At 62.3% G+C, this 27399-nt stretch overlaps 1 protein-coding gene across 1 annotated transcript; it reads left to right on the top strand.

Moving 5' to 3' along the window:
• Nucleotides 1-647: 647 nt before the first annotated feature.
• Nucleotides 648-27399, top strand: LOC309584184 (serine protease 33-like; the record flags this gene model as incomplete). Its single annotated transcript, XM_082300128.1, has 7 exons — nucleotides 648-747; nucleotides 2040-2072; nucleotides 4407-4593; nucleotides 10254-10537; nucleotides 13531-13700; nucleotides 19110-19364; nucleotides 27328-27399. 7 exons carry the CDS (start codon nucleotides 648-650, stop codon nucleotides 27397-27399), a joined length of 1101 nt encoding a protein of 366 aa, XP_082156254.1.

Here is a 27399-nt window from a genome sequence, read left to right on the forward strand (position 1 = left end):
TGGGAAGGTCGCTGAGGGGAGGTGGCGCCGCCGCCATCTTGGGAAGGTCGCTGAGGGGAGAGGTGGCGCCGCCGCCATCTTGGGAAGGTCGCTGAGGGGAGGTGGCGCCGCCGCCATCTTGGGAAGGTCGCTGAGGGGAGGTGGCGCCGCCGCCATCTTGGGAAGGTCGCTGAGGGCGCTCCGGGCGCCATCTTGAGGAGGGAAAAGAAAGGGGGGGAGGGGGCCTGGTGTGGGGGGGGGGGGTGGATTTTGGGGAGATTCGAGGCGATTTTGGGCAATTTCAGGGGGTTGGGGAAGGTTTCGTAGCGGGGCCGGGGGGGTTTCTGGGAGATCTGGCGGTATTTTTTGGCGAGGGGGCGTCCGTGAAGGGAATTGGGGTTGGGGGAGTGGGGGGAGGGGGAGGGTTTCAAGCTCCGCACCCCTCCCCCACCACCCCCAAAATTCTGCTGACGCCGCACTCCTGCCCCTCCCCCACCCCCTCCCAAAAGGGCGTCACCCCCCCAAAAATTTTGGGGGGGGTGGTGGGGGGGAGGGGAACCCGTCGGACGGCGTCGCCCCCGCCCCTCCCCCCGCCCCCGCCGCCCCTCCCCCACCCTGCCCGCAGCATTTATTGGGGTTCGGGGGGTGGGGGAGGGGCCGGCGCAGCCATGGGGACCCCGCGGGCTCGGCTGCCCCTCCCCCACCTCCTCCTGCTGCTCCTCGCCCCCGCCCTCGCCTGTGACGTCACTCCCGGGGACCCCCCCCCAGGTGAGGACCCCCCCCCCCTCCTTCCCCTCCCCCCACCCCGGTGGGAATTTGGGGGGGTCCCGGGTGGAATTTGGGGGGTTTGAGGTCGAAATTTGGGGGGGTTGAGGTCAAAATTTGGGGGTCCCGGGTGGATTTTGGGGGGTCCCAGGTGGAATTTGGGGGGTCCCGGGTGGATTTTGGGGGGTTGGAGGTCGAAATTTGGGGATCCCGGGAAGAATTTGGGGGGTCCCGGGTGGATTTTGGGGGGTTGGAGGTCGAAATTTGGGGATCCCGGGTGGAATTTGGGGGGTCCCAGGTGGAATTTGGGGGGTCCCGGGTGGATTTTGGGGGGTTGGAGGTCGAAATTTGGGGGTCCCGGGTGGAATTGGGGGGTCCCGGGTGGATTTTGGGGGGTTTGAGGTCGAAATTTGGGGATCCCGGGTGGAATTTGGGGGGGGTTGAGGTCAACATTTGGGGTTCCCAGGTGGATTTTGCGGCGTTTGAGGTCAAAATTTGGGGTTCCCGGGTGGAGTTTGGGGGGTCCCAGGTGGAATTTGGGGGGTCCCGGGTGGATTTTGGGGGGTTGGAGGTCGAAATTTGGGGATCCCGGGTGGAATTTGGGGGGGGTTGGAGGTCGAAATTTGGGGATCCCGGGTGGAATTTGGGGGGTCCCGGGTGGATTTTGGGGGGTTTGAGGTCGAAATTTGGGGATCCCGGGAAGAATTTGGGGGGTCCCGGGTGGATTTTGGGGGGTTTGAGGTCGAAATTTGGGGGTCCCGGGTGGAATTTGGGGGGTCCCAGGTGGATTTTGGGGGGTTTGAGGTCGAAATTTCGGGGTCCCGGGTGGATTTTGGGGGGTTTGAGGTCGAAATTTGGGGGCTTGAGATCGAAATTTGGGGTCCCAGGTGGAATTTGGGGGATCCTGGGTGGATTTTGGGGGTCCTGGGAAGAATTTGGGGGTCCCGGGTGGAATTTGGGGGGGTTGAGGTCAAAATTTGGGGTTCCCGGGTGGAATTTTGGGGATCCCGGGTGGAAATTTTGGGGTTCTGCCCAACTTTGGTGCCCAAAATTTGGGGTTTTCCCCTTTTTTGGGGTGAAATTTTGGGGGTTTTGGGGTTTTTTTGGGGGGGGGGGAGTTGGGGATTTTTTGGGGTGTTTTGGATTTTTGGGGGGGTTTTGGGGTGTTTTAGAGTTTTTGGGGGTTTTTTTTGGGTTTTTTCGAGGTTTTTTGGTGTTTGGGGGGGGTTTTGGGCTTTTTTGGGGGGTTCCACCCCCCTGACCCCCCCTTTTCCCGCCCCTCCCCCCCCCCCCAGATGGATCCCGGGAGCTCTCGGAGACGGAGAGAGGTGAGGACACGAAAGTCCCCAAAATGTCCCCAAAATGCCCCCAAAATGCCCCAAATCCCCCCAAACCACCCCCAAATGCCCCCAAATCCCCCAACCCCCCCACAAACTGCCCCTGAACCGCCCCCAAAATCCCCCAAAATCCCCCAAAATCCCCCCCAAACCCCAAAAATCCCCCCAAAACCCCCCCAAATCCCCCCAAACTCCCCCAAAATCCCCCAAAATCCCCCAAACTCCCCCTGAACCGCCCCCAACCCCCCCAAATTCCCCAAAATCCTCCCAAATCCCCCAAATCCCTTGAAATCCCCCCAAAATCCCCAAAAATCCCCCAAAATCCCCCAACCCCCCCCAACCCCCCCCAAATTCCCCCCAACATCCCCCCAAACTCCCCCAACATCCCCCAAATCCCCCTCAAATCCCCCCAAAATCCCCCAAAATCCCCTGAACCACCCCCAAACTCCCCCTGAACCGCCCCCAAGCCCCCAAAATCCCCCAAAATCCCCCCAACCCCCCCAAACTCCCCCTGAACCGCCCCCAAAATCCCCCCCAAATCCCCCCAAAATCCCCCCAAAATCCCCCCAAAATCCCCCAAAATCCCCCCCAAACCCCAAAAATCCCCCCAAAATCCCCCCAAACCCCCCAAAATCCCCCCCAAATCCCTCCAAAATCCCCCCAAATCCCCCCAAAATCCCCCCCAAATCCCCCAAAATCCCCCAAAATCTCCCCAAAATCCCCCCAAACCCCCCCCAAACCCCCCAAAATTCCCCCCAACATCCCCCAAAACTCCCCCAAAATCCCCCAAATCCCCCTCAAATCCTCCCCAAAATCCCCCAAAATCCCCTGAACCGCCCCAACCCCCTCCAAAATCCCCCCCAAACCCCCAAACCCCCCCAAATCCCCCCCAAAATCCCCCCAAACCCCCCAAAAATCCCCCCAACCCCCCCCAAATCCCCCCAAAACCCCCAAAATCCCCCCCAAATTCCTCAAAATCCCCTGAAATCCCCGCAAAATCCCCCCAACCCCCCCAAACTCCCCCTGAACCGCCCCCAACCCCCCCAAAATCCCCCAAAATCTCCCCCAAACCCCAAAAATCCCCCAACCCCCCCCAAATCCCCCCCAAAATCCCCCCAAATCCCCCCAAAACCCCCCCAAAATCCCCCAGCCCCCCCAAACTCCCCCTGAACCGCCCCCAAGCCCCCCAAAATCCCCCCAAAATCCCCCAAAATCCCCCCAAAACTCCCCCCAAATCCCCCCAAAATCCCCCAAAATCCCCCAACCCCCCCCAAACTCCCCCTGAACCGCCCCCAACCCCCCCAAATTCCCCAAAATCCTCCCAAATCCCCCAAATCCCTTGAAATCCCCCCAAAATCCCCAAAAATCCCCCAAAATCCCCCAACCCCCCCCAACCCCCCCCAAATTCCCCCCAACATCCCCCCAAACTCCCCCAACATCCCCCAAATCCCCCTCAAATCCCCCCAAAATCCCCCAAAATCCCCTGAACCACCCCCAAACTCCCCCTGAACTGCCCCAAAATCCCCCCAAAATCCCCCAAAATCCCCCCAACCCCCCCAAACTCCCCCTGAACCGCCCCCAAGCCCCCCAAAATCCCCCCAAAATCCCCCCCAAATTCCCCAAAATCCCCCCAACCCCCCCCAAAATCCCCCAAAACGCCCCCAAAATCCCCCCAAAATCCCCCCAAAATCCCCCAAAATCCCCCCCAAACCCCAAAAATCCCCCCAAAATCCCCCCAAACCCCCCAAAATCCCCCCCAAATCCCTCCAAAATCCCCCCAAATCCCCCCAAAATCCCCCCCAAATCCCCCAAAATCCCCCAAAATCTCCCCAAAATCCCCCAAACCCCCCCCAAATCCCCTGAAATCCCCCCAAAAATCCCCCAACCCCCCCAAAATCCCGCAAAACCTCCCCAAACCCCCCCAAAATCCCCCAAAATCCCCCAAAACTCCCCCAAAATCCCCCAAATCCCCCTCAAATCCTCCCCAAAATCCCCCAAAATCCCCTGAACCGCCCCAACCCCCTCCAAAATCCCCCCCAAACCCCCAAAATCCCCCCAACCCCCCCCCAAATCCCCCCAAAACCCCCCCAAAATCCCCCAACCCCCCCAAACTCCCCCTGAACCGCCCCCAACCCCCCAAAATCCCCCCAAATTTCCCCCCAAAATCCCCCAAAATCCCCCCAACCCCCCCAAAATCCCCTGAAATCCCCCCAAAATCCCCCCAAAATTCCCCCAAATCCCTCCAAAACTCCCCCAAAACCCCCCCAAAACTCCCCCCTAACCCCCCCCTCTCTCTCTCTCTCTCTCTCTCCCCTCCCCCCCCAGAGTGCGGCCTGCCCCGCCCCCCCCCGCCGCCCCTCCCCCACCCGCAGCCCCGCGCCGTGGGGGGCGAGGAGGCGGGGGAGGGGCGCTGGCCCTGGCAGGGCAGCCTCCGCCGCCAGGGGGCGCACGTCTGCGGGGCCGCGCTGGTGGCGCCACAGTGGGTCCTGACGGCGGCGCACTGCCTGGGGGGGTGAGCGACCAGTACGGACCAGTACGGACCAGTACGGACCTGTACGGACCTGAATGGGAGCGGGGAATGGGGGCTGGGCGACTGGGAATAGTACGGACCAGTATGGACCAGTACGGACCTGTATGGGGGCTGGGAATGGGGGCACTGCCTGGGGGGGTGAGCGACCAGTACGGACCAGTACGGACCAGTACGGACCAGTACGGACCTGTATGGGGACTGGGAATGGGGGCTGGGCGACTGGGAACAGTACGGACCAGTATGGACCAGTACGGACCAGTACGGACCTGTATGGGGACTGGGAATGGGGGCACTGCCTGGGGGGGTGAGCGACCAGTACGGACCAGTACGGACCAGTACGGACCAGTACGGACCTGTATGGACCTGTATGGGAGCGGGGAATGGGGGCACTGCCTGGGGGGGTGAGCGACCAGTACGGACCAGTACGGACCAGTACGGACCTGTACGGACCTGTATGGACCTGTATGGGAGCGGGGAATGGGGGCACTGCCTGGGGGGGTGAGCGACCAGTACGGACCAGTACGGACCAGTACGGACCAGTACGGACCTGTATGGGGACTGGGAATGGGGGCACTGCCTGGGGGGGTGAGCGACCAGTACGGACCAGTACGGACCAGTACGGACCTGTACGGACCTGTATGGGGGCGGGGAATGGGGGCTGGGTGACTGGGAACAGTATGGACCAGTACGGACCTGTACGGACCTGTATGGGGGCTGGGAATGGGGGCTGGGCAACTGGGACCAGTATGGACCGGTACGGACCAGTATGGACCTGTACGGACCTGTATGGGGGCGGGGAATGGGGGCTGGGTGACTGGGAACAGTACGGACCAGTATGGACCAGTACGGACCAGTATGGGGGCTGGGAATGGGGGCACTGCCTGGGGGGGTGAGCGACCAGTACGGACCAGTACGGACCAGTACGGACCTGTATGGGGGCTGGGAATGGGGGCACTGCCTGGGGGGGTGAGCGACCAGTACGGACCAGTACGGACCAGTACGGACCTGTACGGACCTGTATGGGAGCGGGGAATGGGGGCTGGGCGACTGGGAATAGTACGGACCAGTACGGACCAGTACGGACCTGTATGGGAGCAGGGAATGGGGGCACTGCCTGGGGGGGTGAGCGACCAGTACGGACCAGTACGGACCAGTATGGACCTGTACGGACCTGTATGGGAGCGGGGAATGGGGGCTGGGCGACTGGGAACAGTATGGACCAGTATGGACCTGTACGGACCTGTATGGGGGCTGGGAATGGGGGCTGGGCAACTGGGACCAGTATGGACCGGTACGGACCAGTATGGACCTGTACGGACCTGTATGGGGGCGGGGAATGGGGGCTGGGTGACTGGGAACAGTACGGACCAGTATGGACCAGTACGGACCAGTATGGGGGCTGGGAATGGGGGCACTGCCTGGGGGGGTGAGCGACCAGTACGGACCAGTACGGACCTGTACGGACCAGTACGGACCTGAATGGGGGCTGGGAATGGGCGCACTGCCTGGGGGGGTGAGCGACCAGTACGGACCAGTACGGACCAGTACGGACCAGTACGGACCTGAATGGGAGCGGGGAATGGGGGCTGGGTGACTGGGAATAGTATGGACCAGTACGGACCAGTACGGACCTGTATGGGGGCTGGGAATGGGGGCACTGCCTGGGGGGGTGAGCGACCAGTACGGACCAGTACGGACCAGTACGGACCAGTATGGACCTGTATGGGGACTGGGAATGGGGGCTGGGCGACTGGGAACAGTACGGACCAGTATGGACCAGTACGGACCAGTACGGACTGGGCCCAAACTGGTTTTCTTGGGCTCCCAAACTGGGCTTCCTGGGAGCCCAAACTGGACCCAAACTGGGCCCAAACTGGTCCCAACTGGGCTTTCTGGGAGCCCAAACTGGACCCAAACTGGACCCAAACTGGTCCCAACCGCCCCAAACTGGCCCCGAACTGGGCCCAAACTGGTCCAGACTGGGCTCCCAACTGGTCCCAAACTGGGCTCCCAACTGGTCCCAAACTGGGCCCAAACTGGGCCCAAACTGGTCCCAACCGCCCCAAAGTGGTCTCCAACTGCCCCAAACTGGGCCCAAACTGGTCCCAAACTGGTCCCAACTGGCCCCAAACTGGTCCCAACTGGTCCCAACCGCCCCAAACTCGTCCCCAGCTGCCCCAAACTGGTCCCAAACTGGTCCCAACTGATCCCAAACTGCCCCAAACTGGCCCCAAACTGGTCCCAAACTGGTCCCCAACTGCCCCAAACTGGGCCCAAACTGGTCCCAAACTGGTCCCAACTGGCCCCAAACTGGTCCCAACTGGTCCCAACCGCCCCAAACTCGTCCCCAACTGCCCCAAACTGGTCCAAACTGGGCTCCCAAACTGGCCCCAAACTGGGCCCAAACTGGTCCCAACCGCCCCAAACTGGTCCCCAACTGTCCCAAACTGGTCCCCAACTGCCCCAAACTGGTCCCAAACTGGTCCCAACTGGTCGCTCCCCCCAGGAGCCGCGACCCCCGCCTGTTCTCGGTGCTGCTCGGCGCCCGCGAGCTGGGGGAGGGGCGGGCTACTGGGCCCAAACTGGGCGTACTGGGAGCCCAGACTGGGCCCAAACTGGGCTTCCTGGGAGCCCAGACTGGGCCCAAACTGGGCTTCCTGGGAGCCCAAACTGGACCCAATCTGGGCCCAAACTGGACACAAACTGGGCTCCCAACTGGTCCCAAACTGGGCTCCCGAACTGGCCCCAAACTGGGCCCAAACTGGTCCCAACCGCCCCAAACTGGTCCCAAACTGGGCTCCCAAACTGGCCCCAAACTGGTCCCAACTGGTCCCAAACTGGCCCCAAACTGGTCCCCAACTGTCCCAAACTGGTCCCAAACTGGTCCCAACTGATCCCAAACTGCCCCAAACTGGCCCCAAACTGGTCCCAAACTGGTCCCAAACTGGTCCCAACTGGTCCCAACCACCCCAAACTCGTCCCCAACTGCCCCAAACTTGTCCAAACTGGGCTCCCAAACTGGCCACAAACTGGTCCCAACTGGTCCCAACCGCCCCAAACTCGTCCCCAACTGCCCTGAACTGGTCCCCAACTGCCCCAAACTGGTCCCAAACTGGTCCCAAACTGGTCCCAACTGGTCGCTCCCCCCAGGAGCCGCGACCCCCGCCTGTTCTCGGTGCTGCTCGGCGCCCGCGAGCTGGGGGAGGGGCGGGCTACTGGGCCCAAACTGGGCGTACTGGGAGCCCAGACTGGGCCCAAACTGGGAGCCCAAACTGAGCACAAACTGGGCCGAAACTGGGCTCCCAAACTGGGCTCCCAACTGGTCCCAAACTGGGCTCCCAAACTGGGCCCAAACTGGTCCCAACTGGTCCCAACCGCCCCAAACTCGTCCCCAACTGCCCCAAACTGGTCCAAACTGGGCTCCCAAACTGGCCCCAAACTGGTCCCAAACTGGTCCCAACCGCCCCAAACTCGTCCCCAACTGCCCCAAACTGGGCTCCCAAACTGGCCCCAAACTGGTCCCAACTGGTCCCCAACTGCCCCAAACTCGTCCCCAACTGCCCCGAACTGGTCCCAAACTGGTCCCAAACTGGTCCCAAACTGGTCGCTCCCCCCAGGAGCCGCGACCCCCGCCTGTTCTCGGTGCTGCTCGGCGCCCGCGAGCTGGGGGAGGGGCGGGCTACTGGGCCCAAACTGGGCGTACTGGGAGCCCAGACTGGGCCCAAACTGGGAGCCCAAACTGGGCACAAACTGGGCCCAAACTGGGCGTACTGGGAGCCCAGACTGGGCCCAAACTGGGAGCCCAAACTGGGCACAAACTGGGCCGAAACTGGGCTCCCAAACTGGGCCCAAACTGGTCCCAAACTGGACCCAAACTGGTCCAAACTGGGCTCCCAACTGGTCCCAAACTGGGCTCCCAAACTGGTCCCAAACTGGTCCCAAACTGGCCCCAAACTGGTCCAGACTGGGCTCCCAAACTGGTCCCAAACTGGTCCCAAACTGGTCCCAACTGATCCCAAACTGCCCCAAACTGGCCCCAAACTGGTCCCCAACTGCCCCAAACTGGCCCCAAACTGGTCCCAACTGGTCCCAACTGCCCCAAACTGGTCCCCAACTGCCCCGAACTGGCCCCAAACTGGTCCCAACTGGTCCCAACCGCCCCAAACTCGTCCCCAACTGCCCCGAACTGGTCCCAAACTGGTCCCAAACTGGTCCCAAACTGGTCCCAACTGGTCGCTCCCCCCAGGAGCCGCGACCCCCGCCTGTTCTCGGTGCTGCTCGGCGCCCGCGAGCTGGGGGAGGGGCGGGCTACTGGGCCCAAACTGGGCATACTGGGAGCCCAGACTGGGCCCAAACTGGGCGTACTGGGAGCCCAAACTGGGCCCAAACTGGGAGCCCAAACTGGGCACAAACTGGGCCGAAACTGGGCTCCCAAACTGGGCTTCCTGGGAGCCCAAACTGGACCCAATCTGGGCCCAAACTGGACACAAACTGGGCTCACAAACTGGCCCCAAACTGGGCCCAAACTCGTCCCAACCGCCCCAAACTGGTCCCAACCGCCCCAAACTGGTCCCCAACTGCCCCGAACTGGCCCCAAACTGGTCCCAACTGGTCCCAAACTGGCCCCAAACTGGTCCCCAACTGTCCCAAACTGGTCCCAAACTGGTCCCAAACTGGTCCCCAACTGCCCCAAACTGGTCCCAAACTGGTCCCAACTGGTCCCAACCGCCCCAAACTGGTCCCCAACTGCCCCAAACTGGTCCCAACTGGTCCCAAACTGGTCCCAAACTGGTCCCAACCGCCCCAAACTCGTCCCCAACTGCCCCGAACTGGTCCCAAACTGGTCCCAAACTGGTCCCAACTGGTCGCTCCCCCCAGGAGCCGCGACCCCCGCCTGTTCTCGGTGCTGCTCGGCGCCCGCGAGCTGGGGGAGGGGCGGGCTACTGGGCCCAAACTGGGCGTACTGGGAGCCCAGACTGGGCCCAAACTGGGTGTACTGGGAGCCCAAACTGGGCCCAAACTGGGAGCCCAAACTGGGCACAAACTGGGCCGAAACTGGGCTCCCAAACTGGGCTTCCTGGGAGCCCAAACTGGACCCAATCTGGGCCCAAACTGGACACAAACTGGGCTCACAAACTGGCCCCAAACTGGGCCCAAACTGGTCCCAACCGCCCCAAACTGGTCCCCAGCTGTCCCAAACTGGTCCCCAACCGCCCCAAACTGGTCCCAACCGCCCCAAACTGGTCCCAACCGCCCCAAACTGGTCCCCAACTGCCCCGAACTGGCCCCAAACTGGTCCCAACTGGTCCCAACCGCCCCAAACTCGTCCCCAACTGCCCCAAACTGGTCCAAACTGGTCCCAACCGCCCCAAACTGGTCCCCAACTGCCCCGAACTGGCCCCAAACTGGTCCCCAACTGCCCCCAACTGCCCCAAACTGGTCCCAACTGCCCCGAACTGGCCCCAAACTAGTCCCAACTGGTCCCAACCGCCCCAAACTCGTCCCCAACTGCCCCAAACTGGGCTCCCAAACTGGCCCCAAACTGGTCCCAACTGGTCCCAACCGCCCCAAACTCGTCCCCAACTGCCCCGAACTGGTCCCAAACTGGTCCCAAACTGGTCCCAACTGGTCGCTCCCCCCAGGAGCCGCGACCCCCGCCTGTTCTCGGTGCTGCTCGGCACCCGCGAGTTGGGGGAGGGGCCGGGGGGTGGGGGAGGGGCGGGCGTGGCCGTGCCGCTGGCCCAGCTCCTCCCCCACCCGGCCTACGCGGGCGAGGCCACCAGTGGCGACCTGGCGCTGGCCCGGCTGGCCCGGCCCGTGCGCTACGGGCCCTCCCTGGGACCCGTTTGCCTCCCCTCGGGCAACCTGAGCTTCCCGGGGGGCACCCGCTGCGTCAGCACCGGCTGGGGGGACGTGGGGCCCGGAGGTGAGCCTGGGGGGCAACTGGGAGGGACTGGGAGGGACTGGGAGGGACTGGGGGGCAACTGGGGCAATTGGGAGGGACTGGGAGGGCAATGGAACCCAACTGGGAGGGACTGGGGGGCAACTGGGGCAACTGGGAGGGACTGAGGGGCAGTGGAACCCAACTGGGGGCAACTGGGAGGGACTGGGAGGGACTGAGGGGCAATGGAACCCAACTGGGGGGGACTGGGAGGGACTGGGAGGGCAACTGGGGCAACTGGGAGGGACTGGGGGGCAATGGAACCCAACTGGGAGGGACTGGGATCAGTGGGAGGTCAATGGGGGCAACTGGGACCCAACTGGGGGGGACTGGGAGGGACTGGGGGGCAACTGGGAGGGACTGGGAGGCAATGGAACCCAACTGGGAGGGACTGGGAGGGACTGGGAGGGCAATGGAACCCAACTGGGAGGGACTGGGAGGGACTGGGAGGGCAACTGGGGCAACTGGGAGGGACTGGGGGGCAATGGAACCCAACTGGGAGGGACTGGGAGGGACTGGGAGGGCAACTGGGGCAACTGGGAGGGACTGGGGGGCAATGGAACCCAACTGGGAGGGACTGGGAGGGACTGGGATCAGTGGGAGGTCAATGGGGGCAACTGGGACCCAACTGGGGTCACTGGGGGTCAGCACCGGCTGGGGGGACGTGGGGCCCAGAGGTGAGCGGGGGGCAACTGGGAGGGACTGGGAGGGCAACTGGGGCAACTGGGAGGGACTGGGAGGGACTGGGGGGCAACTGGGGCAACTGGGAGGGACTGGGAGGGACTGAGGGGCAATGGAACCCAACTGGGGGCAACTGGGAGGGACTGGGAGGGACTGGGGGGCAACTGGGAGGGACTGGGAGGGACTGGGGGGCAACTGGGAGGGACTGGGAGCAACTGGGACTCAACTGGGGCCAACTGGGGTCACTGGGGGTCAGCACCGGCTGGGGGGATGTGGGGCCCGGAGGTGAGCGGGGGGCAACTGGGAGGGCAACTGGGGCAACTGGGAGGGACTGGGAGGGACTGGGATCAGTGGGAGGTCACTGGGACCCAACTGGGGGGCAACTGGGGGGGACTGGGAGGGACTGGGACCCAACTGGGGGCAATGGGATGAGTGGGAGGTCACTGGGGGCAACTGGGGGGGACTGGGGGGCAACTGGGGCAACTGGGAGGGACTGGGAGGGACTGGGAGGGACTGGGGGGCACTGGGACCCAACTGGGGGGCAACTGGGAGGGACTGGGGGACAATGGAACCCAACTGGGGCCAACTGGGAGGGACTGGGGGGGGACTGGGACCTGTGGGAAGTCACTGGGACCCAACTGGGGTCAACTGGGACCCAACTGCGGGGCACTGGGGGGACTGGGACCCAGCAGCAATCAGTGATGGCCACCAGTGGCCACCAGTAGCCCCCCGTGTGCCCCGCAGAGGCGCTGCCCGCGCCGCGCAGTCAGTGGGGTCAGTGATGGCCAGCAGTGGCCAGCAGCAGCCAGCAGTGGCCACCAGTGGTCAGTAGCCACCAGTAGCCACCAGTAGCCAGCAGTAGCCACCGGTGGCCACCACTAGCCCCCCCTGTTTGCCCTGCAGAGGCGCTGCCCGTGCTGTACAGTCAGTGGGGTCAGTGGGGTCAGTGATGGCCAGCAGTGGCCAGCAGCAGTCAGTGATGGTCAGTAGCCACCAGTAGCCACCAGTAGCCAGCAGTAGCCACCGGTGGCCACCAGTAGCCGCCCGTGTTGGCCCCGCAGAGGCGCTGCCCATGCCGCGCAGTCAGTGGGGTCAGTGGGGTCAGTGATGGCCAGCAGTGGCCAGCAGCAGTCAGTGATGGTCAGTAGCCACCAGTAGCCACCAGTAGCCACCGGTAGCCACCGGTGGCCACCACTAGCCGCCTCTGTTTGCCCTGCAGAGGCGCTGCCCGTGCTGTACAGTCAGTGGGGTCAGTGGGGTCAGTGATGGCCAGCAGTGGCCAGCAGCAGTCAGTGACGGTCAGTGATGGTCAGTGGCCACCAGTAGCCACCGGTGGCCACCAGTAGCCCCCCGTGTGTGCCCCGCAGAGGCGCTGCCCGTGCTGTACAGTCAGTGGGGTCAGTGGGGTCAGTGATGGCCAGCAGTGGCCAGCAGCAGTCAGTGATGGTCAGTAGCCACCAGTAGCCACCAGTAGCCAGCAGTAGCCACCGGTGGCCACCAGTAGCCGCCCGTGTTGGCCCCGCAGAGGCGCTGCCCATGCCGCGCAGTCAGTGGGGTCAGTGGGGTCAGTGATGGCCAGCAGTGGCCAGCAGCAGTCAGTGATGGTCAGTAGCCACCAGTAGCCACCAGTAGCCACCGGTAGCCACCGGTGGCCACCACTAGCCGCCTCTGTTTGCCCTGCAGAGGCGCTGCCCGTGCTGTACAGTCAGTGGGGTCAGTGGGGTCAGTGATGGCCAGCAGTGGCCAGCAGCAGTCAGTGACGGTCAGTGATGGTCAGTGGCCACCAGTAGCCACCGGTGGCCACCAGTAGCCCCCCGTGTGTGCCCCGCAGAGGCGCTGCCCGTGCCGTACAGTCAGTGGGGTCAGTGGGGTCAGTGATGGCCAGCAGTGGCCAGCAGCAGTCAGTGATGGTCAGTAGCCACCAGTAGCCATCAGTAGCCACCAGTAGCCAGCAGTAGTCAGCAGTAGCCACCAGTGGCCACCACTAGCCCCCCGTGTTGGCCCCGCAGAGGCGCTGCCCGTGCCACGCTGTCAGTGGGGTCAGTGATGGCCAGCAGTGGCCAGCAGCAGTCAGTGATGGTCAGTAGCCACCAGTAGCCAGCAGTAGCCACCGGTGGCCACCAGTAGCCGCCCGTGTTTGCCCTGCAGAGGCGCTGCCCGTGCTGTACAGTCAGTGGGGTCAGTGATGGCCAGCAGTGGCCAGCAGCAGTCACTGATGGTCAGTAGCCACCAGTAGCCACCAGTAGCCAGCAGTAGCCACCGGTGGCCACCAGTAGCCGCCCGTGTTGGCCCCGCAGAGGCGCTGCCCGCCCCGCGCCGCCTGCGCCAGCTGGAGGTGCCGCTGCTGCCGCTGGGGCTCTGCCGCCGCCTCTACGGCACCGACCTGGGCCCGACGCTGCCCCCGCGGCACATCCGGGACGACATGGTCTGTGCTGGTCATCCCGAGGGGGGCAGGGACACCTGCAAGGTGGGGTCATGGGGTCAGCAGTGGGGTCATGGGGTCACTGGGGTCACTGGGGTCAGCTATGGGGTCATGGGGTCAGCTATGGGGTCATGGGGTCAGCTATGGGGTCATGGGGTCATTGGGGTCAGCTATGGGGTCATGGGGTCAGCAATGGGGTCATGGGGTCATTGGGGTCATCTATGGGGTCAGGGGGTCAGCTATGGGGTCATGGGGTCAGCAATGGGGTCATGGGGTCAGCAATGGGGTCATGGGGTCATTGGGGTCATCTATGGGGTCACTGGGGTAATTGGGGTCATTGGGGTCATGGTGTGCGCTGGTCATCCCGAGGGGGGCAGGGACACCTGCAAGGTGGGGTCATCTGTGGGGTCATGGGGTCAGCAATGGGGTCATGGGGTCAGCAATGGGGTCATGGGGTCAGCAATGGGGTCATGGGGTCAGCTATGGGGTCATGGGGTCAGCAATGGGGTCAGGGGGTCAGCAATGGGGTCATGGGGTCAGCAATGGGGTCATGGGGTCACTGGGGTCATCTATGGGGTCACTGGGGTCATTGGGGTCACTGGGGGCATGGTCTGTGCTGGTCATCCTGAGGGGGGCAGGGACACCTGCAAGGTGGGGTCAGCAGTGGGGTCATGGGGTCAGCAGTGGGGTCATGGGGTCAGCAATGGGGTCAGGGGGTCACTGGGGTCACTGGGGTCATGGTGTGCGCTGGTCATCCCGAGGGGGGCAGGGACACCTGCAAGGTGGGGTCATGGGGTCAGCTATGGGGTCATGGGGTCATCTGTGGGGTCATGGGGTCAGCAATGGGGTCATGGGGTCAGTAATGGGGTCATGGGGTCAGCAATGGGGTCATGGGGTCAGCTATGGGGTCATGGGGTCATCTGTGGGGTCATGGGGTCAGCAATGGGGTCAGGGGTTCAGCAATGGGGTCATGGGGTCATCTGTGGGGTCATGGGGTCATCTGTGGGGTCATGGGGTCAGCAATGGGGTCAGGGGGTCATCTGTGGGGTCATGGGGTCACTGGGGTCATTGGGGTCATGGTGTGCGCTGGTCATCCTGAGGGGGGCAGGGACACCTGCAAGGTGGGGTCATGGGGTCAGCAATGGGGTCATGGGGTCATCTGTGGGGTCATGGGGTCATCTGTGGGGTCATGGGGTCATCTGTGGGGTCAGGGGGTCATCTGTGGGGTCATGGGGTCACTGGGGTCATTGGGGTCAGCAATGGGGTCATGGGGTCAGCAATGGGGTCATGGGGTCATCTATGGGGTCATGGGGTCAGCAATGGGGTCATGGGGTCACTGGGGTCATTGGGGGCATGGTCTGCGCTGGTCATCCTGAGGGGGGCAGGGACACCTGCAAGGTGGGGTCATCTGTGGGGTCATGGGGTCAGCAGTGGGGTCATGGGGTCAGCAATGGGGTCAGGGGGTCATCTGTGGGGTCATGGGGTCAGCTATGGGGTCAGGGGGTCATCTATGGGGTCATGGGGTCATCTGTGGGGTCATGGGGTCAGCTATGGGGTCATGGGGTCAGCAATGGGGTCATGGGGTCATTGGGGTCATCTATGGGGTCACTGGGGTCATGGGGTCACTGGGGTCATGGTCTGTGCTGGTCATCCTGAGGGGGGCAGGGACACCTGCAAGGTGGGGTCAGCAGTGGGGTCATGGGGTCAGCAGTGGGGTCAGGGGGTCAGCAATGGGGTCAGGGGGTCAGCAATGGGGTCATTGGGGTCAGCAATGGGGTCATGGGGTCAGCAATGGGGTCGGGGGTCAGCAATGGGGTCATGGGGTCACTGGGGTCACTGGGGACATGGTGTGCGCTGGTCATCCCGAGGGGGGCAGGGACACCTGCAAGGTGGGGTCATGGGGTCAGCAATGGGGTCATGGGGTCAGCAATGGGGTCATGGGGTCATCTGTGGGGTCATGGGGTCAGCAATGGGGTCAGGGGGTCAGCAATGGGGTCATGGGGTCAGCAATGGGGTCATGGGGTCATCTGTGGGGTCATGGGGTCAGCAATGGGGTCAGGGGTTCAGCAATGGGGTCATGGGGTCATCTGTGGGGTCATGGGGTCATCTGTGGGGTCATGGGGTCAGCAATGGGGTCATGGGGTCACTGGGGTCACTGGGGTCATGGTCTGTGCCGGTCATCCCGAGGGGGGCAGGGACACCTGCAAGGTGTCCCCAGTATCCCCCTGACCCTCCCAGTACCCCACTGACCATCCCAGTACCTCCCAGTACCCCCCAGTACCATCCCAGTACCCCCCTGACCATCCCAGTACCCCCCAGTACCCTCCCATTACTCCCCCAGTACCCTCCCAGTACCCCCCAGTACCATCCCAGTACCCCCCTGACCATCCCAGTACCCCCCAGTACCCTCCCAGTACCCCCCAGTACCATCCCAGTACCCCCCTGACCATCCCAGTACCCCCCATTACTCCCCCAGTACCCCCCAGACCATCCCAGTACCCCCCAGTACCCTCCCAGTACCCCACTGACCATCCCAGTACCCCCCAGTACCCCCCAGTACCATCCCAGTACCCCTCTGACCATCCCAGTACCCTCCAGTACCATCCCAGTACCCCCCTGACCATCCCAGTACCCTCCCATTACTCCCCCAGTACCCCCCAGTACCCTCCCAGTACCCCCCAGTACCCTCCCAGTACCCCACTGACCATCCCAGTACCCCCCTGACCCTCCCAGTACCCCCCAGTACCATCCCAGTACCTCCCAGTACCCCCCAGTACCATCCCAGTACCCCCCAGTACCATCCCAGTGTCCCCCAGTACCCCCCTGACCATCCCAGTACCCCCCAGTACCCTCCCAGTACCCCCCAGTACCATCCCAGTACCCCCCTGACCCTCCCAGTACCCCCATTACTCCCCCAGTACCCTCCCAGTACCCCCCTGACCCTCCCAGTACCCCCATTACTCCCCCAGTACCCTCCCAGTACCCCCTAGACCATCCCAGTACCAACCCAGTACCCTCCCATTACCCCTCTGACCATCCCAGTACCCTCCAGTACCATCCCAGTACCTCCCAGTACCCCCCAGTACCCTCCCAGTACCCCCATTACTCCCCCAGTACCCTCCCAGTACCCCCCAGTACCATCCCAGTACCCTCCCATTACTCCCCCAGTACCCTCCCAGTACCCCCCAGACCCTCCCAGTACCCCCCAGACCATCCCAGTGTCCTCCCAGTACCCCCCAGTACCATCCCAGTACCCCCCTGACCCTCCCAGTACCCTCCCATTACTCCCCCAGTACCCTCCCATTACCCCTCCGACCATCCCAGTACCCTCCAGCAGCCTCCCAGTACCCCCCATTACTCCCCCAGTACCCTCCCAGTACCATCCCAGTACCCTCCCAGTATCCCCCAGTACCATCCCAGTACCCCCCAGTACCCTCCCATTACCCCTCTGACCATCCCAGTACCCCCCTGACCCTCCCAGTACCCCCCAGTACCATCCCAGTACCTCCCAGTACCCCCCAGTACCATCCCAGTACCCCCCAGTACCCTCCCAGTACCCCACTGACCATCCCAGTACCCCCCTGACCCTCCCAGTACCCCCATTACTCCCCCAGTACCCTCCCATTACTCCCCCAGTACCATCCCAGTACCCCCCAGTACCCTCCCAGTACCCCACAGTACCATCCCAGTACCCCCCTGACCATCCCAGTACCCCCCATTACTCCCCCAGTACCCTCCCAGTACCCCCTAGACCATCCCAGTACCAACCCAGTACCCTCCCATTACCCCTCTGACCATCCCAGTACCCTCCCAGTACCCTCCCAGTACCCTCCCAGTACCCTCCCATTACCCCTCTGACCATCCCAGTACCCTCCCAGTACCCTCCCAGTACCATCCCAGTACCCTCCCATTACCCCTCTGACCATCCCAGTACCCTCCCAGTACCCTCCCAGTACCATCCCAGTACCCTCCCATTACCCCTCTGACCATCCCAGTACCCTCCCAGTACCCTCCCAGTACCCCCCAGTACCCTCCCAGTACCCCCCAGACCATCCCAGTACCCCCCAGTACCATCCCAGTACCTCCCAGTACCCCCCAGTACCATCCCAGTACCCCCCTGACCATCCCAGTACCCCCCAGTACCCTCCCAGTACCCCCCTGACCATCCCAGTACCCCCCAGTACCCTCCCATTACTCCCCCAGTACCCTCCCAGTACCCCCCAGTACCATCCCAGTACCCCCCTGACCATCCCAGTACCCCCATTACTCCCCCAGTACCCTCCCAGTACCCCCTAGACCATCCCAGTACCAACCCAGTACCCTCCCATTACCCCTCTGACCATCCCAGTACCCTCCAGTACCCTCCCAGTACCATCCCAGTACCCTCCCATTACCCCTCTGACCATCCCAGTACCCTCCAGTACCATCCCAGTACCCCCCAGTACCCTCCCAGTACCCCACTGACCATCCCAGTACCCCCCTGACCCTCCCAGTACCCCCCATTACTCCCCCAGTACCCTCCCATTACTCCCCCAGTACCCTCCCAGTACCCTCCCATTACCCCTCTGACCATCCCAGTACCCTCCCAGTACCCTCCCAGTACCATCCCAGTACCCTCCCATTACCCCTCTGACCATCCCAGTACCCCCCTGACCATCCCAGTACCCCCCAGTACCCCCCAGTACCCTCCCAGTACCCCACTGACCATCCCAGTACCCCCCTGACCCTCCCAGTACCCCCCAGACCATCCCAGTGTCCTCCCAGTACCCCCCAGTACCACCCCAGTACCCCCCTGACCCTCCCAGTACCCTCCCATTACTCCCCCAGTACCCTCCCATTACCCCTCCGACCATCCCAGTACCCTCCAGCAGCCTCCCAGTACCCCCCATTACTCCCCCAGTACCCTCCCAGTACCATCCCAGTACCCTCCCAGTATCCCCCAGTACCATCCCAGTACCCCCCAGTACCCTCCCATTACCCCTCTGACCATCCCAGTACCCCCCTGACCCTCCCAGTACCCCCCAGTACCATCCCAGTACCTCCCAGTGTCCCCCCAGTACCATCCCAGTACCCCCCAGTACCATCCCAGTACCCCCCTGACCATCCCAGTGTCCTCCCAGTACCCCCCAGTACCATCCCAGTACCTCCCAGTGTCCCCCCAGTACCATCCCAGTACCCCCCAGTACCATCCCAGTACCCCCCTGACCATCCCAGTGTCCCCCCAGTACCCCCCTGACCATCCCAGTACCCCCCAGTACCATCCCAGTACCCCCCATTACTCCCCCAGTACCCTCCCATTACTCCCCCAGTACCATCCCAGTACCCCCCTGACCATCCCAGTACCCCCCATTACTTCCCCAGTACCCTCCCAGTACCCCCCTGACCCTCCCAGTACCCTCCCATTACTCCCCCAGTACCCTCCCAGTACCCTCCCAGTACCCCCCTGTCCCACAGGGTGACTCCGGCGGTCCCCTGGTGTGTCCGGCCTCCGGCCGCTGGGTGCTGGCCGGCATCGTCTCGTGGGGCGAGGGCTGCGGGGTCGCCCAGCGGCCGGGGGTCTACACGAGGGTCAGCGCCTTCGCCCCTTGGATCGCCCGCCACGCCCAGGGCGTGGCCTTCGTCTCGCCCCGCCCCCGCAGCAGCGCCCCCTGCCGGCCCGGAGGACCCCCCGGAGGACTCAGCGTGGTCATCGTCCTTGTGGTCATCGGGGTGGGGGTGGGGTGGGTTTGAGATTTGGGGGGGGGGTGGGGGAGGGAGGGAGGGGAAAGGGTTAAGAAATGAGGAGGGTGATAAAAAAGGAGGGTGGGGGTGGGGAGGAGGAGGTTGGAAAGGGTTAAAAAGGAGGTGGAAAGGAGCGTAAAAAGGGTTAGAAAGGGTTAAAAGGGAGCGCGGAAAGGGTTAAAAAGGGTTAAAAAGGAGTTTAAAAAGGGTTAAAAAGGAGCGCGGAAAGGAGCGTAAAAAGGGTTAGAAAGGGTTAAAAGGGAGCGCGGAAAGGGTTAAAAAGGGTTAAAAAGGAGTTTAAAAAGGGTTAAAAAGGAGCGCGGAAAGGGTTAAAAAGGAGCGCAAAAAGGAGTGCGAAAAGGGTTAAAAAGGAGTTTAAAAAGGGTTAAAAAGGAGCGCGGAAAGGGTTAAAATGGAGCTGGAAAGGGTTAAAAAGGAGCCCAAAAAGGAGCTTTAAAATGGTTAAAAAGAAACGCGAAAAGGGTTAAAAAGGAGCTGGAAAGGAGCGTAAAAAGGCTTAGAAAGGGTTAAAAAGGAGCGCGGGAAGGAGTTTAAAAAGGGTTAAAAAGGAGTTTAAAAAAGGAGCCCAAAAAGGAGTGCGAAAAGGGTTAAAAAGGAGCTGGAAAGGGTTAAAAAGGAGCACAAGAAGGAGCTTTAAAAGGGTTAAAAAGGAGCGCGGAAAGGGTTAAAAAGGAGCGCAAAAAGGGTTAAAATGGAGCTGGAAAGGGTTAAAAAGGAGCCCAAAAAGGAGCTTTAAAAGGGTTAAAAAGGAGCGCGGAAAGGGTTAAAAAGGAGCGCGGGAAGGGTTAAAAAGGAGGTGGAAAGGAGCGTAAAAAGGGTTAGAAAGGGTTAAAAAGGAGCGCGGAAAGGAGTTTAAAAAGGGTTAAAAAGGAGTTTAAAAAAGGAGCCCAAAAAGGAGTGCGAAAAGGGTTAAAAAGGAGCGCAAAAAGGGTTAAAATGGAGCTGGAAAGGGTTAAAAAGGAGCTGGAAAGGGTTAAAAAGGAGCACAAGAAGGAGCTTTAAAAGGGTTAAAAAGGAGCGCGGAAAGGGTTAAAAAGGAGCGCGGGAAGGGTTAAAAAGGAGGTGGAAAGGAGCGTAAAAAGGGTTAGAAAGGGTTAAAAAGGAGCGCGGAAAGGAGTTTAAAAAGGGTTAAAAAGGAGTTTAAAAAAGGAGCCCAAAAAGGAGTGCGAAAAGGGTTAAAAAGGAGCGCAAAAAGGGTTAAAATGGAGCTGGAAAGGGTTAAAAAGGAGCTGGAAAGGGTTAAAAAGGAGCACAAGAAGGAGCTTTAAAAGGGTTAAAAAGGAGCGCAAAAAGGGTTAAAATGAGCTGAAAAGGGTTAAAAAGGAGCTAAAAAGGGTTAAAAAGGAGCTAAAAAGGGTTAAAAAGGAGCTTTAAAAGGGTTAAAAAGGAGCTGGAAAGGGTTAAAAAGGAGCTGGAAAGGGTTAAAAAGGAGCGCAAAAAGGGTTAAAAAGAGCTGGAAAGGGTTAAAAAGGAGCTAAAAAGGGTTAAAAAGGGGCTTGAAAAGGGTTAAAAAGGAGCCTAGAAAGGGTTAAAAAGGAGCTGAAAAGGGTTAAAAAGGAGCCCAAAAATGGTTAAAAAGGAGCCTGAAAAGGGTTAAAAAGAAGCACAAAAAGGAGCTTAAAAAGGGTTAAAAAGAAGTTTGAAAAGGGTCCAAAAGGAGCCTAAAAAGGAGCCCAAAAAGGGTTAAAAAGGAGCTTAAAAAGGGTCAAAAGGAGCCTAAAAAGGGTTAAAAATGAGCTTTAAAAGGGTCAAAAAGGCGCCTAAAAAATGTAGGAAAAGGAGCCTTAAAAGGAGCCTAAAAAGGGTCAGAAAGGAGCCCAAAAAGGAGCTTTAAAAGGGTTAAAAAGGAGCTTAAAAAGGGTTAAAAAGGAGCTTGAAAAGGGTCAAAAAGGAGCTAAAAAGGGTTAAAAATGAGCCTAAAAAATGTAGAAAAAAAGAGCCTAAAAACTCTCAAAAAGGAGCCTAAAAGGACCCTAAAAAATGTAGGAAAGGGAGCCAAAAAATGGTCAAAAAGGAGTTTAAAAATGGTCAAAAAGGAGCCTAAAAATTGTAGGAAAAAGAGCCCAAAAATGGTCAAAAAGGAGTTTAAAAATGGTCAAAAAGGAGTTTAAAAATGGTCAAAAAGGAGTCGAAAAAGTGTAGAAAAAAGAACCTAAAAAACCTCCAAAAGGACCCAAAAAAATGTAGGAAAAGGAGCCCAAAAATGGTCAAAAAGGAGCCTAAAAATGTAGAAAAAAGAGCCAAAAAAGGGTCAAAAAGGAGCCCAAAAAGTGTAGGAAAAGGAACCTAAAAATGGTCAAAAAGAGCCTAAAAAGAGCCAAAAAGGAGCCTAAAAATCGTAGAGAAAAGAGCCTTAAAACCCCCCAAAAAGACCCAAAAAAATGTAGGAAAAGGAGCTCAAAAATGGTCCAAAAGGAGCCAAAAAAGGGTCCAAAAAGAGCCTAAAAATTGTAGAAAAAAGAGCCTAAAAAACCTCAAAAAGGACCCAAAAATGGTCAAAAAGGAGCCCAAAAATGGAGAGGACCCCAAAATTGGGGTTTGGGACCCAAAAAATGGGGTTTGGGACCCAAAAATGGGGGGTGGGGACCCAAAAAACGGGGTTTGGGACCCAAAATTGGGGTGGGGCCCCCCAAAATCCCCGCCCAGGAGACCCCAACCCCCCCCCCAGGAGGGCCCCGCCCCCCCGGCGTGGCGGGAAAATAAAAACTGGGAGAAAATTTGGGCGAAAAAGCGGCGATTTTGGGGCTGGGAGGGGGGGGGGGGCGGACCAAGAGAAGCGGCGGGCGCTGATTGGTTGGGGGCGGAGGGGGCGTGGCCAAGAAGCAACGGCGGGAACTCGGCGGGGCGGAAGCGGCTCCTGATTGGCTGCCGGGGAAGGGGTCTCCTGATTGGCTGCCGGGGGAAGGGGCGTGGTCAAGGCGGGCGGAAGCGGCTCCTGATTGGCCCGGGAAGGGGGCGGGGCCTTGAGCCGCGTTTGGCGGAGCGGCGCGCGCGCGGGACGGGCCCCGGGACCCCTCCCCCACCTCACCGGGAGCCGCCACGTGACCGCCCGGGACCCCTCCCCCCACCCAAAGTCACGTGATCGACCGGGAGGGTGAGGGGCTGAGGGGGGGGGGAGGGGCTGCACTGGGGGGGGGGGAGGGGATTTGGGGGGGGTCTGAGGGTGGGGAGGGGCTGAGAGGTCTGAGGGTGGGGGAGGGGATTTGGGGGGGTCCTTGAGTTGGGGGAGGGGCTCGGGGGGGGGGGGGTGTCTCAGGGTGGGGGAGGGGCGGAGAGGGGTCTGAGGGTGGGGGGAGGGGATTTGGGGGGTTTGAGGGTGGGGGAGGGGCTGCACTGGGGGCTCAAGGTGGGGGAGGGGCTTTGGGAGGGGTCTTTGAGGTGGGGGAGGGGCTTTGTGTGGTTTGAGGGGTGGGGGAGGGGATTTGGGGGGGTCTCAGGGTGGGGGAGGGGCTGCACTGGGGTGGGGAGGGGGCTTTGGGGGGTCTTTGAGGTGGGGGAGGGGCTATGGGGGTCTCAAGGTGGGGGAGGGGCTGAGAGGGGTCTGAGGGTGGGGGAGGAGGCTTTGTGGGGTTTGAGGGGTGGGGGAGGGGCTGAGAGGGACCCTTGAGTTGGGGGAGGGGCTTTGGGGGGTTGAGGGGTGGGGGAGGGGCTGCACTGGGGGGGGGAGGGGATTTGGGGGGGTCTCAAGGTGGGGGAGGGGCTGAGAGGGGTCTGAGGGTGGGGGAGGGGCTGCACTGGGGGGGGGAGGGGATTTGGGGGGGTCTGAGGGTGGGGGAGGGGATTTGGGGGGTCTCAGGGTGGGGGAGGGGCTGCACTGGGGTGGGGGAGGGGCTTTGGGGGGTCTTGAGGTGGGGGAGGGCTATGGGGGTCTCAAGGTGGGGGAGGGGCTGAGAGGGACCCTTGAGTTGGGGGAGGGGCTTTGGGGGTTTGAGGAGTGGGGGAGGGGCTTGGGGGGGTCTTTGAGGTGGGGGGAGGGGCTTGGGGGGGGTCTCAAGGTGGGGGAGGGGCTGAGAGGGACCCTTGAGTTGGGGGAGGGGCTCTGGGGGGGTCTCAGGGTGGGGAGGGGCTGAGGGGCTCTGAGGGTGGGGGAGGGACTGCACTGGGGTGGGGGAGGGGCTCTGGGGGGGTCTCAGGGTGGGGGGAGGGGCTGAGAGGGGTCTCAAGGTGGGGGAGGGGCTGCACTGGGGTGGGGGAGGGGCTTGGGGGGGTCTCAGGGTGGGGGGGGAGGGCTCGGGGGGTGGGTTTCCTTGCGGTGGGGGAGGGCCGCGGCCTCCCCCCTCCCTGACCCGCCCCTCCCCCCCCTTTTTCTCTCTCTCTCTCCCCCTCCCCCACCCCAGCCCCTCCCCCCAACCCCCCCCCCCCCCCCAAGGCCGATGCCCCTCCCCCCCACGCCCCCTCCCCCCCGCCGCCGCTCTCGGCCAATCAGCCGCCTCTCGGGCCGGGCCCCTCCCCCACCTCGGGCCCGCGGGGAGGGGGAGGGGCCGGAAGAGGAGGAGGGGGGAGGGGGGGAGGGGGCGGGGTCTCCCGCTGGCCACGCCCCTCTCGGGCCCCTCCCCCACCCCTGGGCGGCTTCGAGATCGTGAGAGCCTCGGGAGGGCTCGAGGGGGGAGGTGCTGGAGGTGAGGGGGGAGGGGCTGTGGGGGGGGGGAGGGGCTGGAGGGGTGGGGGAGGGGCTGGAGGGGAGGGGGGAGGGGCTGCGGGGGAGGGGAGGGGTTGGAGGTGAAGGGGGGAGGGGCTGGGCAGGGGAGGGGAGGGGTTGGAGGGGTGGGGGAGGGGCTGGAGGGGAGGGGAGGGGCCCTGGCTGACCCTTGACCCCTCTGTGACCTCCCTGTGACCCCTCACTGACCCCTGGCTGACCCCTGACCCCTCAGTAACCCCTGTGACCCCTCAGTGACCCCTCAGTGACCCTGACCCTCTATGACCTCCCTGTGACCCACAGTGACCCCTCAGTGACCCTGTGCTGACCCCATGACCCCTCTGTGACCCCTGTGACCCTCAGTGACCCCTCAGTGACCCCTGACCCTCTATGACCTCCTGTGACCCCCATGACCCCTCAGTGACCCTGTGCTGACCCGTGCCCCCTGGCTGACCCCTGAACTCTCTGTGACCCCTCTGTGACCCCTCAGTGACCTCCCTCTGACCCCTCAGTGACCCCTGGCTGACCCCAGACCCCTCAGTGACCCCCTCAGTGACCCCTGACCCATCTATGACCTCCCTGGGACCCCTGTGACCCCATGACCCCTGACCCCTCAGTGACCCCTCAGTGACCCTCTGTCACCCCCGTGACCCCTGTTACCCCTCAGTGACCCCATGCTGACCCTGACCCCTCATGCCCCTCTGTGACCCTTGTGACCCCTGGGTGACCCTCCCTGTGACCCCTGACCCCTGGGTGACCACTCTATGACCCCGTGACCCTCAGTGACCCCTGACACTCTACAACCTCCCTGTGACCCCTCTGTGACCCCCTTGACCCTCCTGTGACCACTCCCTGACCCCTCAGTGACCCCCTCAGTGACCCTGACCCCTCAGTGGCCCCATGCTGACCCCTGCCCCCTGAGTGACCTTCCTGTGACCCCCATGACCCTGTGACCCCTCAGTGACCTGATGCTGCCCCCTGCCCCCTGAGTGACCTTCCTGTGACCCATCACCCCTCAGTGACCCCCATGACCCCTGGGTGACCTCCCTGTGACCCCTGCCCCCTGGGTGACCTCTCTATGACCCCTGTGACCCCTAAGTGACCCCATGCTGACCCCTGCCCACTGAGTGACCTCCCTGTGACCTGTGACCCCTCTGTGACCCCATGACCCCTCAGTGACCCCTCAGTGACCCCATGCTGACCCCTGCCCCCTGGGTGACCTCTCTATGACCCCTGTGACCCCTAAGTGACCCCATGCTGACCCCTGCCCCCTGGGTGACCTCCCTATGACCCCTGTGACCCCTCAGTGACCTGATGCTGCCCCCTGCCCCCTGGGTGACCTCTCTGTGACCCCCATGACCCCTGTGACCCCTCAGTGACCCCATGCTGACCCCTGCCCCCTGAGTGACCTTCCTGTGACCCATGACCCCTCTGTGACCCCTATGACCCCTGTGACCCCTCAGTGACCCCATGCTGACCCCTGCCCCCTGGGTGACCTCCCTGTGACCCATCACCCCTCTGTGACCCCATGACCCCTAAGTGACCCCATGCTGACCCCTACCCACTGAGTGACCTCCATGACCCCTGTGACCCCTAAGTGACCCCATGCTGCCCCCTGCCCCCTGGGTGACCTCTCTATGACCCCTGTGACCCCTAAGTGACCCCATGCTGACCCCTACCCCCTGGGTGACCTCCCTATGACCCCTGTGACCCCTCAGTGACCTGATGCTGACCCCTGCCCCCTGGGTGACCTTCCTGTGACCCATGACCCCTATGTGACCCCCATGACCCCTGTGACCCCTAAGTGACCCCATGCTGACCCCTGCCCCCTGGGTGACCTCCCTGTGACCCATCAACCCCTCAGTGACCCCCATGACCCCTGGGTGACCTCTCTGTGACCCCTGTGACCCCTCAGCGACCCCATGCTGACCCCTGCCCCCTGAGTGACCTTCCTGTGACCCATGACCCCTCTGTGACCCCTATGACCCCTGTGACCCCTCAGTGACCCCATGCTGACCCCTGCCCCCTGGGTGACCTCCCTGTGACCCGTCACCCCTCTGTGACCCCTGTGACCCCTCAGTGACCTGATGCTGCCCCCTGCCCCCTGGGTGACCTTCCTGTGACCCATGACCCCTCTGTGACCCCCATGACCCCTGGGTGACCTCCCTGTGACCCCTACCCCCTGGCTGACCTCTCTATGACCCCTGTGACCCCTCAGTGACCCCATGCTGACCCCTGCCCCCTGGGTGACCTCCCTGTGACCCATGACCCCTCTGTGACCCCTATGACCACTGTGACCCCTAAGTGACCCCATGCTGACCCCTACCCCCTGGGTGACCTCTCTATGACCCCTGTGACCCCTCAGTGACCTGATGCTGCCCTCTGCCCACTGAGTGACCTCTCTGTGACCCCCATGACCCCTGTGACCCCTCAGTGACCCCATGCTGACCCCTGCCCCCTGGGTGACCTCCCTGTGACCCATCACCCCTCAGTGACCCCCATGACCCCTGTGACCCCTCAGTGACCCCTAAGTGACCCCTGCCCCCTGGGTGACCTCCCTGTGACCCGTCACCCCTCTGTGACCCCTGTGACCCCTCAGTGACCTGATGCTGCCCCCTGCCCACTGAGTGACCTCCATGACCCCTGTGACCCCTCAGTGACCTGATGCTGCCCCCTGCCCCCTGGGTGACCTCCCTGTGACCCATGACCCCTCTGTGACCCCCATGACCCCTGGGTGACCTCCCTGTGACCCCTACCCCCTGGCTGACCTCTCTATGACCCCTGTGACCCCTAAGTGACCCCATGCTGACCCCTACCCCCTGGGTGACCTCTCTATGACCCCTGTGACCCCTCAGTGACCCCATGCTGACCCCTGCCCCCTGGGTGACCTCTCTGTGACCCCCATGACCCCTGTGACCCCTCACTGACCTGATGCTGACCCCTGCCCCCTGAGTGACCTTCCTGTGACCCATGACCCCTCTGTGACCCCCATGACCCCTAAGTGACCCCATGCTGACCCCTGCCCCCTGGGTGACCTCCCTGTGACCCATCACCCCTCTGTGACCCCCATGACCCCTGGGTGACCTCCCTGTGACCCCTACCCCCTGGCTGACCTCTCTATGACCCCTGTGACCCCTCAGTGACCTGATGCTGCCCCCTGGGTGACCTCTCTGTGACCCGTGACCCCTCTGTGACCCCATGACCCCTGGGTGACCTCCCTGTGACCCCTACCCCCTGGCTGACCCCCATGACCCCTGTGACCCCTCCCTGACCCCTCCCCTCCCCCCCCCCCAGGTCCGCCGCCTTTCGGACGGGTCCCTGTTGGCCCTCAAGCGCTCGCTCCGGCCGCTCGCCGGCCCCGCCTGA

This window comes from Coloeus monedula, assembly GCF_965178545.1.
Source record: "Coloeus monedula genome assembly, chromosome: 37".
NCBI classification, from domain to species: Eukaryota; Metazoa; Chordata; class Aves; order Passeriformes; family Corvidae; genus Coloeus; species Coloeus monedula.